The 17,721-nt window shown below is 52.5% G+C and overlaps 1 protein-coding gene across 1 annotated transcript in view; it reads left to right on the forward strand.

The window, feature by feature from the left end:
• CSTPP1 (centriolar satellite-associated tubulin polyglutamylase complex regulator 1) overlaps positions 1 to 17,721 on the forward strand; it is a 403,270-nt gene that overhangs the window by 285,144 nt on the left and 100,405 nt on the right. Inside the window, exons 6-7 of the mRNA XM_078684705.1 lie at positions 9,197 to 9,389; positions 11,964 to 12,073. Of these exons, the coding sequence (XP_078540831.1) occupies positions 9,197 to 9,389; positions 11,964 to 12,073 (303 nt within the window). The remainder of the gene's footprint in view (positions 1 to 9,196; positions 9,390 to 11,963; positions 12,074 to 17,721) is intronic.

The raw sequence follows: 17,721 nt of genomic DNA on the forward strand, positions 1-17,721 counted from the left end.
TGGAGATCAGAGGGCCCTGGTCTCTGCCTGAGTCCCAGCTGAAAGCCTTCCGATGTCCTTCTAGGGGAGGCTGGTACAGGTTCTCACAGACATCACCTCCGTGTGGCATTGCAACAAGCAGCGCAGGGAGGGGTCACAGACCCTGTGCAAAGAAGCTTTGCGCCTCTGGATGTGACAGGATGGCCAAGTGATATTCCTGGTGGTGAACCACCTGGCGGGTACATTTAACGAAAGGGTGGACAAACTCAGTCATTGGGGCCTCGCAGATCACAAGTGGTTGTTATACCCTGAGGTGGCTCAAGGTCTCTTCCGTGAATGTGGAGAAGTTTGGCTCGATCTGTAGGCCACCACCGAGAATGTGCAATATCAGCACTTCTGCACGTTAGAGTTTCCATGGCATCTTTTGCACTGAGACGCATTCTGCCTCAAGTGGAACTCGGGATCCTGTAAGCCTTTCTCTCAATACCGCTCCTGCTCAGAGTTCTCAAGAACATTAGGACTGACCGGGTCCAAGCCATTCTTTTGGCTCTGGATTGGGCACAGAAAGTCTGGTATCAGGAACTCCTGGGTTTGAGTATTCGTCCTCCAATCAGGCTGTCCTTCCAAGAGGACCTGCGTCACACCGGCAAAGTCGGGTTCTCCATCACGACGTGCACAATCTCCACCTTCGTGCATGGATATTGAGCGGCACCAGCTGAATCTCCCTTCCATCACCCTCGGGAGGTGGTGGATGTCATCTTGGCAGCCACGCATCCCTCAACAAAGACGTTATATGCCTGTTGCTGGGACTAGTTTGTGGTTTGGTGTGGCACACACCAGATTGACCCTTCTCCAGGCCCAATTGTCTGATGTCCTGTTATTTGTTCTCTCTCGCCTGAGAAGGCCTTGATTTGGTCCCTGTTAGAGGCTACAATTTGGCCCTTTCAGCCTTCCTGCGATTGGCTGACCAGTCTTCATTATTTAAATCAGCGGGTGTGATGAGGTATTTGAAAGGGCTGCCGCATAGGTTTCCCCCTTCCCTTTAGTGATTTTCCGATGGGACCTCAATCTCATTCTTACTCGTTCAATGTGCTCTCCATTGGAGCCGCTCTACAGCGGCCCCTATAGCTCCATCACCAGCAAAACTGTGTTCCTAATTGTGCATCACCTCAGCATGGTGTGTGACTGAGCTTCATCCGCTGTGTTCATTTACCGTACACCACCTACTCAGGGCCGGACTGGGAACTGAAACCGGCCCAGGCAAACTGCTCGGCCGGCCCCCCAGCAGGGAAAGGGGTGGTGCGGCCAAGCTGTTTGCTTCGCCCGGTTTCAGCCAATTTTGTTACAAGGGGTCATTATTGCTGTCGACCCGTAACGAACAAGGCCACCCTAGGGCCCAAAACTGGCCCCAACCCTGGTGGCCCAACGGGGAAATGCCCGGTGCCCGCTACGGCCAGTCCGGCACTACACCTATTCCATGATAAGTTGATTCTGCATTCTCAGCAATCCTTTCTACTGAACGTTGCGACGCTGCTCCACGACGGTCAAACCATCACCCTGCCAGCCTTCTATACTCTGCCTCACCCCTCTGAGAAGGAGGAGAGACTCCAACGCTTGGACCTCAAAGAGAGTTCAGTTTCTACATCAATTGTACCAAAGAGCACCGAGTGGATGACCGAGGGTTGGCTGTGCAAAAAGATGCACAGCTGTGCAGACGCGTACCCTCTCTCGCTCTTTAATAGGATCTGCTACGAATTGGCAAATGAGCTATTGCCCGAAGGGCTGCACACCAATTTCACCAGGGCAAAAGCTGCTAACACTGCATTGGCACATGGACTCCCTGTCCTACACATCTGCCAGGCAGCTACGTGGGCATCTCTCGGTATGTTCATGAAGCACTATCGTCTGAATGGCTAGGCCGCTGAGAAGTGTATTCTGCCCGCTCAATCCTGGAGGACTTTCTGGTTTGAATCCATCACAGTCCACCTGCACTTAGGTACTGGTTTGGTACATCATCCGTTCACGAAGAGACTCAAGAACAGTCACGCAAACCCTAATCACATCCGCCTAGACTACGGCAATGCACTGTACGCAGGAACCACCACCCAACTCGCGAGAAGGCTCCAGACGATACAGAATTCAGCGGTCAGACCGATCCTCAACCTGCCCAAACAGACCCACATCACCCTACACCTGAGGAACCTCCACTGGCTCCCCGTCCAGAAAGATGCCAATTCAAACTACTGACGCACACCTACAAAGCCCTCCACGACCAAGGAGCAGCATGCATCAAACAAGGCCTGAACAGCCACCAACCACCCAGAAACCTTCACTCCTCCTCCCTCGCCCTTGTACAGGCACGGCACATCCGCCGTAGCACAGCGGAGACCACTCCATCCCCCACCTCGCCCCCAAGACCTGGAACTCTCCGCCTCTGAGCATCGCCCTCGCTGACGGACCTCAGGAAGAGACTCAAGACCGGGCTCTTCGACTGAGACCCGCGGCCCAGCGCCTGGATACCCTCATGGCAGATAAGCAGCGCTCTACAAGGACTGATTGGTTGATTGGCTGGCCCCGCACGTCTCTTCCGGAGCAGACCGCGTCAGTGCGGAGCCACAGGCGCCACCTTCCAGCACGCTGAGGTACCAGGGGCGGTCAATGTCTGCTCCATGTGACGGTGGATCCTTCACCGCATGCTTTGTTTTTTACAAGGATTGCGTGGAACAGTAGCGTGAGCGATGTCTTCAGTGATGTCATCAATGATGTAACTTAACATGAGTAATGTAACATGTGAGGTCATGAGCAGTGCATGACGGGCGCCAGTTATTTCAGTGTTTTTGCATTTTTTAAACGTGGCGCTGTGCGTGATTTTGTCACCTAACTGTAAAGTCACTTTTACCTCTGTTATTATTTCAGTTAAATATAAATAAATAAGCCGGGTCTGGTGGCTCAGAGGACTAATGCGTCCACTGCAGGGGCCTGTGTTTGACCTCATGGTCACAGTTTCAAATCCCAGCGGGTCCACTCAGCCTTTCATCCTTCTGAGGTCGAAAAAATTAGTACTGTTGAATGAGGTACAATAAACATTTGTTATTCAGCGCCATGAGACCTCTTTGGGGTGAAAGTGCGCTTTACAAATACACGTTACATTAATAACTAATTTGTTGATGAAAATAATACTGCTGGAGAATGTGCTGCAGAATTTCCATTTTTGCCACATAATTTAGATAACCATGCTGCATAATCCTTGGAGGCTTTCTTAAAGCGGTGCTGAGTGGCTTGAGGCTCTCGTTATGATGATGAAATCTGTATTCCACAGGGAACCGTGAAATATGTAGCATATTTCACACTTCTCTGTGATTCATGAGTTATATATCACATGTTTGGGCGTCTTTAGTTCACAGATTGCAGTGGTATAAAAACTCTCTTCAGAGGGACTCATGAAATAGAGAACATTGTAGGAGAGTAGGATTTCTTATAGCCCCCACTTTTGCTGGTGTTTCACTGTTTTTCGACTTTAGTCTGGCTGGGGCCCTGCTATCCAGGACCCCAGCCTAGCTGCTTCCTCTCTAAAATGATTACTTGTACTTTAGGTGTAGGAAGGTGGAGACCTGACTATGGTTACCCCAGATTTTTTGCCTTGTGTTTAGCTGGTTTTCGACTTAGTTGACCTGGGATCCTGCTAATCAGGACCCCAGGCTATCTGCTCTCTCTGTAAAATCGACTCCATGTACTATAGGTGCATACCTAATTGGATGTTGGGTCACTCTTGTGAGTCCCTGTACAGTGTACCATAGGTACCCAGGGCATAGGTGCATCCAAGGCCTACCAGGGGCTGCACCATATCTTTTGCCACCCCTGGCTGGCCATCTAAACTGACAACTGGCTGATCACTCAGCTGGGGCAAGGTCGTGTAATCACCCCTTGCTTAGATATAGTATTCCTATATCTACCCTTATATCTAGACACATGCACACCTATAAGTCACTCCTATGGCAGGCCTTAACAATCCTGGAGGCAGAGTGCTTGGTTTTATGTGAGATGGTGCTCTGGCATGAACTGAGCCTGTCTGCAGCTTTTGGAACCATGTTCTAGGATATTGCCATACCATATACTCTTAAGTGAATTATGAACCTCGCGGTGAATGCTATCTTACGTTTGGCTTTATCAAAACATGTCGTGTAAGGTGTCATACACTTTGGAATACTACCCCCTCGCCAGTTCTGGCGACGGGGGTAGCATTCCACCCTTCTAGAGGGAGAAGACATGTTACTTCCATTAATCCCGGTTAAAGTTAACCAGAGCTTCAGCATCACAAAATGGATGCTGCTGCCACAGACACAAGTCTGACCTCCTGCTGCTGGAAGTCCTTCCAGCGAGGGAGGCTTGGACAATAGGTTTCCTGTCACAGGGAGGTGCTAGCACCACCCCAGACAGGAGATAGTGGATTGGGGCAGGGAGGGCTGAATGAAATGAGACACTCCCATGCATAGTCCAGTTGAAACCGGTGCTGGGGCACTCCAGCCCCAGCTCTGGCGTGAAACTGGACAAAGGGAAAGGGGTGTAACCACCCCCTTCCTGGTTCCCACCCATAGGAGGGACCTAGCAGGTAATCCAGCCCCTAGATTTGGTATATAGGTAGGAGCTGTGTCCTTAGACTTTAGATCATCCTGACAAACTCTGATACGAAACTCTGGACCTTCGACATCCTACTCGACGTAGAAGACTGAAGAATCTCCCTTGTGGTCAAGGAGTGACCACCCTGCACAAGCAGGCACCATCAAGCGATCAACGGTTTGCTTTGTCGACGCTCCTGCCGGAGCCCGAGCACAGAGCCCGACAAGACCTGGACTTCCAGACTTCCTTCAGCCCGATCCACAGCCACAGCAAAGCTGAGACCAGTGGAGGCGACGAGAGACGTGGGACCGGCCATCTTGGAAAGCCAGCGAATTGCTTTCCGTGCAACTTCAGAGGCACCCTCGAAGTTGTGCATTGGGGATTGAGAAGCCCCAGCCCCGAGCACCAACTGCACCGAAGATCAGCCCTCCACACTCTACCAGTTCTGCGTGGGGCCCTTTTGCATTTTCCTGCTTGACGTGTCTGTCCGGTCACTTGCCTTTGGCTAGTGGCCTCTGTGACGACGAACCTTTGAATTTCCAACCCTGGTCTGGTTGCTCCAGACTAGCCCTTGCTCCCCTGAAAAGGAGAAGCCCATCAGACCTTGCTGGTCTGATTAAGAAGCCATCTTCCTTTTCTGCGTGGGTTACCTTTGCCAAGGTTTGTTGACTCCAATCCGGAAGCTGACACCGCAGACAGCGAGAGCCTTCATGGGACAGTCCGTATCCAGCTCCTGGTCGTCGTTGACACCTCCTGGTCCACGTGGCTGCAGAGACCAGCTTCACGACATCACCTAATTGCTTCACGACATCGCATGGTTCCTTCCCGGTTCCATTCTGGTCACTGGCTAGTGACCCAGACTCTGTCCCCTCTGCTTTCAGGTACTCTTCATCCTCAATCCGCCCTTGGATCCACCCGGACACTTCTCTCCTCGTCGCCTGCAGCATCTTTCTCCAAGGCTCCATAGGAATCAGCGGCAAAACCCGACACACTTTGACACCTATGCACCCGCTTCCTGTGGGTGAGGTAACGCGAGTATTTCGGTACTCCTGTGGGTATTGACTATCCTAGTGTCCTAGTTTCAAGTAGCTTTTTCCGAGTCCATCCGGAAGTGTCCTAAAAGAACTAGTTTCCATTTCTTTCGTTCCCATTCTAACTCTATGGTAACTTGCGTGCGTGTAAAGACACTGCACGCGCATCCGGTGGGCCTCCTGTTCTCTATCCATTGGTAGTACAGTGTAGCCCCAGCGATTCTCCAGGCCCTAGGCCTTTCCTTTGTTCGTGACGTGGTTCTTATACCACTATTTTAGTATATGGTTCGAAGTGCCCCTAGGGCATTACTGTATTTTGTGAAACTTATTGTATTTTAATTAAGTATCTTGTATTGTGCTGGTGCCTCTGACCTCATAAAGAGTTCAGAGGATTGTGTCAGAAATAAATACATATATATTTTGATAATACAACCTGTGTGGTGTCCTTTCACTTGGTATTAAAGGGATTGCATATGGTAAAACAGATGGCTTCACATGCCCTCTTGAGTTTAGCCTAAGACTGCTTTGTCCATGCTACCACTAGGATAGCTGGTCTATAAGGTTGACTTTACAACCTTCACCATAAGGGTTGTTTGGACTGATAAAGGGTGCGCACTAAAATAGTGGACATCACATATCAGGCCAACTTCTCACATTAGGTACACCACAGATGGGATTCTGGGGTACCCATATAAGTCCCTAGTATATGGTATCCTACATACTCAGAGGCCTCTCAGGGGCTTCAGCATGTATTATGCCACCCCTGGGAGACCATGCAAAATGACACAATAGGTCTGCTACAGCAGCCTGTGTAAGGTGGTGTATGCACCCCTTACTCAGATATAGGTTTCCTATATCTACCTTATCACTGCACATGTGAACCGATCAGTCTCCCCTATGGCAGGCCTTATCAATCCTGAAGGTAGGGTGCTGGGTTTTGTGTGAGAGGGTGCCCATGCGTGAGCAGAGCCCCTCTGCAGCCTTCAGTATCTATCCACCGGGTTTGTTAGTGATGCAGCCTAGACCATATACTCTTAAGAGCATTATAACCTCGCAGTAAATGCTAACTTTCAAACGGCTGCACAGAACCATGTTGTGTTTGGTGTCAAACACCTTGGAATCATACCTCCACTCCAGTAACTGGTGTGGGAGGTATGATTGCTCCATGGTAGAACCACTAGTGTGGGGCACCGGGCTACCCGGTACCAGCTTTCCTTAACCCTGGCATCACAAAATGGATGCTGCAGCCACAGACACGAGTCTGGCCTCCTGCTGCTGGACAAAACTCTGGCTGAGGAAGGCCGGACAATAGGTTTCCTGTCACAGGAAGGTGTAACCACCTACCAGACAGGCTTTAGTGTATTGGGACTGGGTGGGTGCACTCCAAGAGCGCTTTGATGTCTGCACTGGGGGCACATTTGGTGTCCCTGTGCATAGCCCAGTTCATACCGGTTGCCGGGGCTACCAGCCCCTGCTCTGGCGAGAAACTGGACAAAGGAAATGGGTGTAGCCACCCCTCTTTTCTAACCCTCCCATAGGTGGGTTCCCAGAGTTTGTCCGACCCCTTCTTTGGGTACAAAGTAGGAACCCCTGACTACAGGACTTTAGATTTACCTGAACGAAACTCTGATACATAATCCTGGAACTTTGATGATCTACAAGGCGCGAGATGACTGAAGAATCTCCCTTGGGATAAAGGAGTTACCCCCATGTGTGACAGGCACCAAAGACCCATCTGACCGGTTTGCATCTCTGAAGCTCCCGCCAGACTCTGAAGAATTTGCAACACAGGAGGTGGGTTCCCAGACTTCCCAGATGCAGACCCGAGCTCCCAGCATAGACTCGTGGCCCTCGTTGGGGCCGTGGAACCGGAACCCCTGAACACCGTGCACATATGCTTCTTGGCAATCCTTGAGGCTGTGCTTTGGGTTACTTGTAGCCCAGACCCGAGCAGCAATTCCACTGAAGATTGCCGGCCTACACTCCACAAGTGTTCCGTAAGCCGGCCCTTTGTGTTTTCCCTCGAGGTGCCTTCGCGATTCCTGGTCCGTCGACCTGTGGGTCCCTGAGAAGGCAACTTTAACTTTCCTTGGCCTTCCCTGGTTGCTCCAGACATGCCTTGACTACCTCGCTTGTGGAGTCCCCTGGACCTTGCTGGTCCTCACCGAAGCATCTTTTCTCTTCCTGCGTGGGTTGCTGTTGCCAAGGCTTATTGTGTTCAATCTGAGCACCGACACCGCTGCTCTTGACATCCTTCATGGGATAGCTCGAATCCAGCACCTGGTTGTCGTCGACGCCTCCTGGTCCTCGTGGCTGCAGCGTCAAGCTTAACCTCTTCGCACCTGAAGCACCGGACATCGGTGGGCATTCGTCTATCGTGCCCCTGGTTACTGGCAAGTGACCCAGATTCTGTCCCCTCTGCTTTCAAGTTCTTCCCTTCTTAGATCCAGGCTTAGATCACACCAGACACTTTTATTCTTTTCTTCTTCACGGCAGCAGCACTTTGCAGCAGGTCGCCATTGAAAACGTCGACCATTCCTGACACCATTTGACACCTATGCACCCGGCTTCCCTGGGTGAAGTAACTCAAGTACTCCGGTGCTCCCGTGGGTGTTGGCCCTAGAGCCCCCTAAGTCGAAAGGGTTTGCTCAAAGTCATCTCCTAAGTGTCCTTAAACTTTAAAATTCCAACCTCGACTTTCTCCATAGAAGCTAACAGCGCTTGCGGCTGTGTTCTCACACTGCACGCTTCCCTCGTGGGTCCCCTGTGCCACTACCTTGGGTGGTTCCTTGGGGTCCCGGTGATTCTACGTGCTCTAAGCACTGTGTCTAGTCAAGTTGTGGTTCTTATACCACTTTCTTAGTATATGGTTAGGTCTCCCCGTGGGGCCCATTGTATATTGTGCTATTTACTTAAGTTCTATTGTGGTGATTTTGTGTACCCGGCTCTGTAATCTCATAAAGAGATTACTACGGAGTGTTTAGTAATAAATACATATATTTTATATATACCTTGTGTGGTTCTCCTTTCATTTAGACATTCATGAGGTTATAATATGGTAAACCAAGCTGCTTTACATTCCTTCAAGACTTAGGCTGAAGGCTGCTCTCCATTGTTATCACTAGGATAGCTAAGGTTGTCTTAAACTATCATCAATGAGGGTTGTTTGGACTGGTGCAAGGTGCCCACTATAACTAGTGCCAGGCCAACTTCTCACAAACATGCTTTCCTGTGCGTTCCCACCGCGTCAGCACCCAAACCACCCTGTGAGTCTTATCTGCTGCCAGGGCTGCCGGGGTTATGAGGCAACGGACCGAATTATGCGGCGGGGTTCTCAGTAATGCGGCATTATGTACTGTATACTGTGGTGGCATTATTACGGTACATTTGAACTCGAAGAAACACCTTGGGCATGGGTTAAGATGACCTCTACTTCCATGGAGCTGGTAAAGAGCTGTGTTGCCAGTATTGGGCAGTGCCACTCCCTGCACGTGTGCCGTGCTTTCTTTGCACATGTCTGCACGTGCCTCGCACCTCACCCCTCTTCTCTCTTGTCTCCCTCTCTGCAGAGTTTCTGGACAGTGCAGCTGCCGTTTACCACGACCTCCTCACCGGGAAGAACCCTAACACGGTGGTAGTGCCCACCTCTTCCGGGCAGCCGCGCCAGCGTGTAGCGCCTAGTGACGGATGCCCGCCGGAGGGCGTCGATGCCGCTCTCTTCTTACACAGCTTGGAGAGTCTGTGTGAGCGCTACAAACACAGGTAGGACTATAGCGTTGGTAGCATCAGCGTGTAGCGCCTAGTGACTGTTGGTCCTGAAGAAAGCCTCGCGATTATGCATCTTGAGGCTGAAACATGTAGACCGTAGATTTTTCACTTATTTCACCCATTGGATGTCAAGGTCCCAATTATACTGACAGGCCTTCCTCCTTAGTTTTAAACTTGCCTTATTGCTCCATTATTAAAATGTAGGGCTTAATAAAAGCAATTTAAAGTTCTTTTTTTCACCACCTTTCACGTTTAGCTCTGCTGTTATCAGGCGTTGTAGCACACCCGAGAGGCATTCGCCCACTCGGGTGGGGACCCTATGATGAAGCATGTCACCAACCAGGTTGGTAACTGAGGGTACTTTTTTAAGTAAATTTTTTTTTTCTTTTGAAAGAATAATTTTTCTTCTTTCTTCCTTCTTTCATCCAATGCACCCCTTGCATCAGGTGGAATAACTCCCTGTATTGTTGATGATATTGATTACCCAAGGGGACTGGGAGGAGTTCCGTTGTACCCTTTCTCTCTTTGCGTTTTGATTGGATTTCGTCTAGGGAGAGAGGTCAGCTGATCGGACGTTTCTCTTGGGTGTATGGACATAACCTGAGAGGAAGTTTGGATTTAGGCGCGAAAACAGACCAAAGTGTGAAGTAATATCCACTTGTAGATTAAGGAGTTTGTTACTGGGAAGGAGTCAAATTAACCCCTTGCGTGCCCTTGCGTGCTCGTGACGGAACCATTCCGTCACGGCCCGGCCGCCGTGCCTGTGCGGTGCTCATTTCGCGCCTGCGCGGCGCGTTCTATTGAGCGGGCGGGGCCGTGACGGAACCATTCCGTCACAAGCACAGCGCTACCGCGGCTCGTGACGGAATGGTTCTGTCACGAGCATGGCGGCGCCACGCTACCCCCCCCTTGACCCCTAGCGCCGCGGCGGAATTACTCGCCGCGGCCAAGGGGTTAAAGTAAGCCTTGATCGTAGACCTGGAGGGGGTCTTGAGGGTGGGAGAGGGGTTTTTTTACAATTAATGGTGAATGGACTTGACAGATGGGCAACTATCGATCACAAGAGAAACTCGGGCTCTGGGCCAAACTGAAACCAAGGGCTCAACTTAGACTCAGGGGATAACAGAAGAAGAACTAGTTTGGAGAAGCAATAACACATGTAGTTAGATGTGGAGTAAACCTAGTCTGAGAGGTGTTGTTACCCCGAGGGCTGGAGTGGGACTCAGCCCCTCATTTTAGGCTACGTGTATCAACTTTAGGGATAGTGTTGAACAAACTGCGTTTTTTTGCGACTCGCAATTAGGTTAGTGCTATTCCTAAAGTACGACACTCCAAGAGTTTCATTTAGTGATTCCTAGGGGGTCACAAATCGACCTACCTCATGAATATTAATGAGGTACGTCGCAGTTTGCGACCCCCCTAGGAATCGCTAAAATCACGTGGATGATAGCCTGCTGGCGTCAGCGGACCACCATATCCATGATTACTTTTCAAATTTTTTTTTTAATGCAGCTGTTTTCTGTAAAGGAAAACGGGTTGTAATTAAATAAAAAACAATTAGCTTTCTTTCCATTTTTTTAAGAGCAGGCAATGGTCCGCCTGCTCTTAAAAAACGTTTTCGCCTCCCCCTTTCCCTTTTGTGAATGAGTTACCACCAACTTGAAGTTGGTGGTAAAATGCGAAAGTTTTGGAACCGAATTCGCGGTCACAGCATCTTGAGACCCTTACGGCAGAGTAGTTGCGCTCAAGAAACCCATGAATGATTGACAGAACATTTATATATGCTGCTGCGATTTGGTATTTGGAACGGGTGCCCTAAAAAATCGCAAACCCATTTTGTGATTCGGTAACAGGTTACTGAATCGCAAACTAGAGTTTGATACATTGGAAACGCTTTTTTTGCATTTGCAAACAGGACAGTTCTGTGAATGGGCCTGTTTGCAAACACACAATGGGTTCATACATGTGCCCCTTTGTCTTAAATATAAACTTAGAAGTGAACCTAGACTAGGGCTCCGGAAGTGCTGGTGAGTCCAACACTCAAAAGGAAGAGGCCCTGTATGCCTGCTGTATGGATTCTTGCACCCCCAGTACATACATAGACACTCAACCCTTTTGTGAACCCCTGGCACGTGCATTTCATGCCTCACTTCTCCTTCTTCCACCAATGGTACATGCATTCCTCTCCTCATCCCTTCTTGTACCCCTGCCTCAGACACTCACCCCTTTCTTCCTCCCCTGGGTCCCATAGGTACATTCCTTCCTCCCCTCATCCCCTCTTGTACCCCTGCCTCACACACTCACCCCTTCCTTGCACCTTCAGTACATGCATTTTAGCCTTCACTGCTTCTTGTACCCCTGCTTCACCCACTCGTCTAGCCCTTGGGTTATTCCTCATTCACCAGGTACCTCCTCGGACCCCTAGGTCATGCCTCATTCACCAGGTACCTCCTCGAACCCCTGGGTCATGGCTTCACCCCTTCCCTGCATTCCCTGAGTTGACCGTCTCTGGTTCTTGCTCCTCACTGCCCCCTGGCGGACACTGACTGTCCTTGCCTCTCTCCGCAGCCGCCCTCCTCCTGCCCTCCTCAAGGAGGCGCTGAGCCGTGTCCAGAGGCTGACCTTCTACGGACTGCTGATGACCCTGGCCAAGCACCCGGAGATCAACAAGGCCATCGGTGAGTATAGCGCCCCCTGCTGCGGCGAGGGGTGTGAGGGAGGGTCCCAGGGTGAGGGTCAGAGTGTGAGGGTCACTGGGTGAGGGTCCGAGAGCATGAGATGGAGGGTCACAGGATGAGGGTCACTGGGTGAGGGTCCGAGAGCATGAGATGGAGGGTCACAGGGTGAGGGTCCCAGGGTGAGGGTCAGAGGGTGTGAAGTGGAGGGTCACTGGGTGAGAGTCAGAGTGTGAGGGTCAATGGGTGTGAGAGGGAGGGTCACAGGGTGTGATGTGGAGGGTCACAGGGTGTGAGGTGGAGTCACAGGGTGTGAGATGGAGGGTCACAGGGTGAGGGTCCCAGGGTGAGGGTCAGAGGGTGTGAGATTGAGGGTCCCAGGGTGAGATTGAGGGTCCCAGGGTGAGGGTCAGAGTGTGAGGGTCCCAGGGTGAGGGTCAGAGTGTGAGGGTCAATGGGTGAGGGTCCAAGAGCATGAGATGGAGGGTCACAGAGTGTGAGAGGGAGGGTCACAAGGTGTGGGGTGGAGGGTCACAGGATGTGAGGGCCACAGGGTGTGCGGTGGAGGGTCACAAGGTGTGGGGTGGAGGGTCACAGGGTGTGAGGTTGAGGGTCCGGGGGTGTGAGAGGGAGGGTCACAGGGTGTGAGAGGGAGGGTCACAGGGTGTGAGGTTGAGGGTCACAGGGTGTGAGAGGGAGGGTCACAGGGTGTGAGGTGGAGTGTTACAGGGTGTGAGAGGGAGGGTCACAGGGTGTGAGGTGGAGTGTTACAGGGTGTGAGAGGGAGGGTCACAGGGTGTGAGAGGGAGGGTCACAGGGTGTGAGAGGGAGGGTCACAGGGTGTGAGGTGGAGGGTCACAGGGTATGAGGTGGAGGGTCAGAGGGTGTGAGAGGGAGGGTCACATGGTGTGAGGGTCCCTGGAGGTGGAGGGTCACAGAGTGTGAGAGGGAGGGTCACAAGGTGTTGGGTGTAGGGTCACAGGGTGTGAGGTTGAGGGTCAGGGGGTGTGAGAGGGAGGGTCACAGGGTGTGAGAGGGAGGGTCACAGGGTGTGAGGTGGAGTGTTACAGGGTGTGAGAGGGAGGGTCACAGGGTGTGAGAGGGAGGGTCACAGGGTGTGAGGTGGAGGGTCACAGGGTATGAGGTGGAGGGTCACAGGGTGTGAGAGGGAGGGTCACAGGGTGTGAGAGGGAGGGTCACAGGGTGTGAGAGGGAGGGTCACAGGGTGTGAGGTGGAGGGTCACAGGGTGTGAGGTGGAGGGTCACAGGGTGTGAGGTGGAGGGTCAGAGGGTGTGAGGTGGAGGGTCACAGGGTATGAGGTGGAGGGTCACAGGGTGTGAGAGGGAGGGTCACAGGGTGTGAGAGGGAGGGTCACAGGGTGTGAGGTGGAGGGTCACAGGGTGTGAGAGGGAGGGTCACAGGGTGTGGGGTGGAGGGTCACAGGGTGTGAGGTTGAGGGTCAGGGGGTGTGAGAGGGAGGGTCACAGGGTGTGAGAGGTAGGGTCACAGGGTGTGAGGTGGAGGGTCAGAGGGTGTGAGAGGGAGGGTCACAGGGTGTGAGGTGGAGTGTCACAGGGTGTGAGAGGGAGGGTCACAGGGTGTGAGGTGGAGTGTCACAGGGTGTGAGAGGGAGGGTCACAGGGTGTGAGAGGGAGGGTCACAAGGTGTGGGGTGGAGGGTCACAGGGTGTGAGGTGGAGAGTCACAGGGTGTGAGGTGGAGGGTCACAGGGTGTGAGGTGGAGTGTCACAGGGTGTGAGGTGGAGTGTCACAGGGTGTGAGAGGGAGGGTCACAGGGTGTGAGAGGGAGGGTGTTGGAAATGGGATCCCTGGCTGGCCAGGGCTTTCGCCAAAGTCAGTCAGAGACCACCACTCCCAAGTCAGGGCAAGGGAGTTACACGCCAAGATAACCCCTGCTCACCCTCTAGGTAACGTGGCGCGAGCAGCAAGGCTAAACTTGGAGGCGATGTAAGTTAAGTATTTGCGCACGCACCCCAGCAACAACAACCAAAGGCCCACCACAAAGGAAACTCCACACAAGGTTATATAAAAGTAGCCTTTGTATTACACCAAAACACATTAGATAAAACACACACTTTACAATGTGCCAGAGGCACGGGCAGAATTTACAGGGGATTATTTACAAGACAGGGCCACTTGGACCACTGTCAGGAATCAGCACTTTTAGAAGTAACACTTTTAGAACATAGTACATAGAATGTAAAATCACTGTAGCACACAACCAGTAACTACTGGTAACCAGGACCTCACTAGCACCACCTGCACTAGGAGAAAAACAACCACCTAAGTATCACAATACCTGTAGGGGTGTAAGCACATAACACATGATGCATAAACATACATTCAGCGGTGTAAGGAAGGAAAACACATGATGCATCAACAATACATTCAGAGATGTAAGAACAAGGCACATGATGCATTAAAACACATTCAGAGGTGCAGGGAAGGGAAACACATGATGCCTAAAAACATTCAGAGGTGTAGCAAAAGAACACAATTGCGCAAAACTCACATAAGTCACCACCTGTGACTGTCCATAGGCCAACTGGCCTTGTGGGGGCTAGGACGCCGTGTCCCAGTATCAGGGGCCTAAACGTGGCAGCTGCCCACGAAGTGCTGGGCAGCTGTGTAACAAGGATGGGGCCAACGCTGGAGCCTCGCAGGCGCTGGCCAACTGACTGTCTCCTGAGCCCCTCTGGGCTCTAAACACAGCAAGGTCGTCTGAGCCTCTCTGGGCTCTTAACTAATGATGTGCCCCTCGTTGGAGTCTCCTGGACTCAAGACAAATAAATGCCCCCTCGAGCCTCCCGGGGCTCGTCAACACATGGGGCCGCGTGGGGGAGAAAGAAGACTGCTCTTGAGCCTCTCGGGGCTCTGCCACGCACTTTGCCCCCTGAGCTCTCCTGGGCTCTCTGCCAGAAAGGTGAGGCTTGAGCTCAAAAACAAAGAATGCGGCCCGAGCCTCTCCGGGCTCAAAATGAAGAACGCCCCTCCACTGGAGGGGAGGGGAGGGGCGGGCACTGGCAATGTGCCCCGATGCCCCCCCTCTCCTTCAGCCACTCACCGGGTCTCGTGGTGGCTCTTCTCGCTTCGGTGCGGGCCCTGGGCTCGAGGTGTCTCTCTGTGCGTCCCGGCCTCTGTATAGGGCGAAATAGGTGCGGTGCAGTACGTCTCAAGCGTACTTTGTGCAAAGAAGGGATGCGGGCCTCAGTACGCCTCAAGCGTACGACGAACAAAACTTCAATGCGGGCCTAAAGGATACGCTTCCGGCGTATGATGCGAACCTCCCACAGTTCGCAGCGTAGTGCGAGTCGTACCCGGCCGGTAACAACACGCCGGTACGGCTCACAGGATCAGAGGCGATGCAGCTGGTGAGTACGCCTCCAGCGTACTCTGGGCCTCGAACTCCTGCGCCCAGTACGCCTCAACATAGGCGCCTCGCACCTCGCACCTGTGCCAGCTAAACACTGCTGCCCCAGTACGCCTCGAGCGTACGCTTCGTAGGGGCCCGGTGCGCTTTGATACGCTTCTAGCGTACGGAGCGTACTTGTGGGCAGGGGTGATTTCGTACGCTCCGGGGCAATGCCGGGTGGGCACTGGCTTTACAAAAGCGCTCCCAAGCGCTCTAAGACGATGAACAGCGCTCCCAGGCGCTGCTGGACAATAAAACGCTCCCAAGCGCTATAGGCACTGGTAAAGCGATTCCTGGCGCTAGAGATGAAGCCAGCGCTCCCAAGCGCTTTAGGACAAAGTACCAGCACTCCCAGGTGCTGGAGAGGTGCCACAGTCCAGCAGAAAGTAAAGCGCTCCTCAGCGCTAGGGCAGCAATGAAAACTCCAACAAAGTTCTTCAGGTGGGCAGGGGGGCAAGGCTGGGCCAGAGCCAGCTCACTGGGTCTCCAGGCAGGGAGACAATCCAAGTGGCGGTCCTCCTGGCCCCAGCCACAGCAGCAGCCCCCTCAGGCAGGATCCTGGCAGAGAACAATTTGTGTGGGGACACAGACCCATTTTTATACACCACATTCCTTTGTCTGTAGGTGCAGGGTGGGGGAGAAACCAGTCGCAGCTGGTTTTGGAGCACCCTGGATGTGCTCATCACTTCACTCTATTCACTGGCAGGGCTAGGGTCGTTAGACGCACCACAGGGGGGGCGGAGCCAGCATTGTGTGGGGGAAAGCCCAGCCCCATTCAAGACACAGGGGCACTCCTCCCCAGCCATCAGCATGCTGATCTCAAACTCACCACCGGGCAGACCCATCCAGACTTCCTGGAGCCTGGCATCCCAGCCAGCTCCAGCCAATCACACTCCAGCACCCTCACAGCACACGTACATCAATGTCTAGAAGTGGCAGTTCCCCACTAGACACATTCATGCCGCATACAATCACACAAGTCCGCACATACCAGACTCAAGCCTGTACACCCCACGCGTCAGGAACTACCAGGGACACAGACATTCCCCATGCATTCCTATGGGAGGGCAGGCCTATCTCACCACATGCACTCAGAGTGCGCACGCACTTTCCACTGGGACACAAGGAACGTGCGCAGAAACCAAAAATCACCATCACCAGGTCACCTTTAAAAGCAAAAAGTCTAGGGGTGAACCTGCCAGAAGGGCCAAGTCCAACAGAGGGTCACAGGGTGTGAGGTGGAGGGTCACAGTGTGTGAGATGGAGGATCACAGGGTGTGAGGTGGAGGGTCACAGGGTGTGAGGTGGAGGGTCACAGGGTATGAGGTGGAGGGTCACAGGGTGTGAGGTGGAGGGTCACAGGGTGTGAGGTGGAGTGTCCCAGGGTGTGAGGTGGAGGGTCACAGGGTGTGAGAGGGAGGGTCACAGGGTGTGAGGGTCCCAGGGTGTGCGGTGGAGGGTGTGAGAAGTTGGCCTGGTATATGATGTCCACTATTCTAGTGGGCACCTTGCACCAGTCCAAACGACCCTTATTGATGGTAGGTTATAAAGTCAACCTTATAGAAAGCTATCCTAGTGGTAGCTGTGGAGAGCAGCCTTCAGGCTAAGACTTGAAGACGAGTTAAGCAAGTTGTTTTGCCAATTATGATCTCTTGAATGATCAAATAAAAGAACACCACACAAGGTATATATCAAATATATATGTATTTATTCTAAACACAACCCCTCTGGACTCTTTATGAAATCAGAGGTAAAAGTAAAATGCAAGGAACTTAATTAGCATACGATAAGCTGCACAGTATACGTTAAGCCCTAGGGGCCTCACAAACCATATACTAAAATAGTGGTATAAGAACCACGTGAGAAATAGAAAGTAGGCCTGGGGCCTGTGGAATCGCTGGGGCTGCCTAAAACCACCAAAGGTTAGGAAGTAGGAGGCCCCGTGAGGGTCTCAAGGCGCTGAGGGGAGGGGGTGCCGCTATTGCTCGAAGAGCCAGGTCTTGAGGAGTCTTCTGGAGACGAGTAGGTCTTGGGTCTGTCGTATGTGGGTAGGGAGGGTGTTCCAGGTCTTGGCGGCGAGGTAGGAGAAGGATCTGCAGCCGGAGGTGGTTCGTTGGATGCGGGGGACAGCGGCGAGGGCGAGGCTGGCGGAGCGGAGCTGGCGAGTGGGGGTGTAGAAGCTGAGTCGGCTGTTGAGGTACGCTGGTCCGGCGTTGTG

Source organism: Lissotriton helveticus, chromosome 3_2 (genome assembly GCF_964261635.1).
Source record: "Lissotriton helveticus chromosome 3_2, aLisHel1.1, whole genome shotgun sequence".
NCBI classification, from domain to species: domain Eukaryota; kingdom Metazoa; phylum Chordata; class Amphibia; order Caudata; family Salamandridae; genus Lissotriton; species Lissotriton helveticus.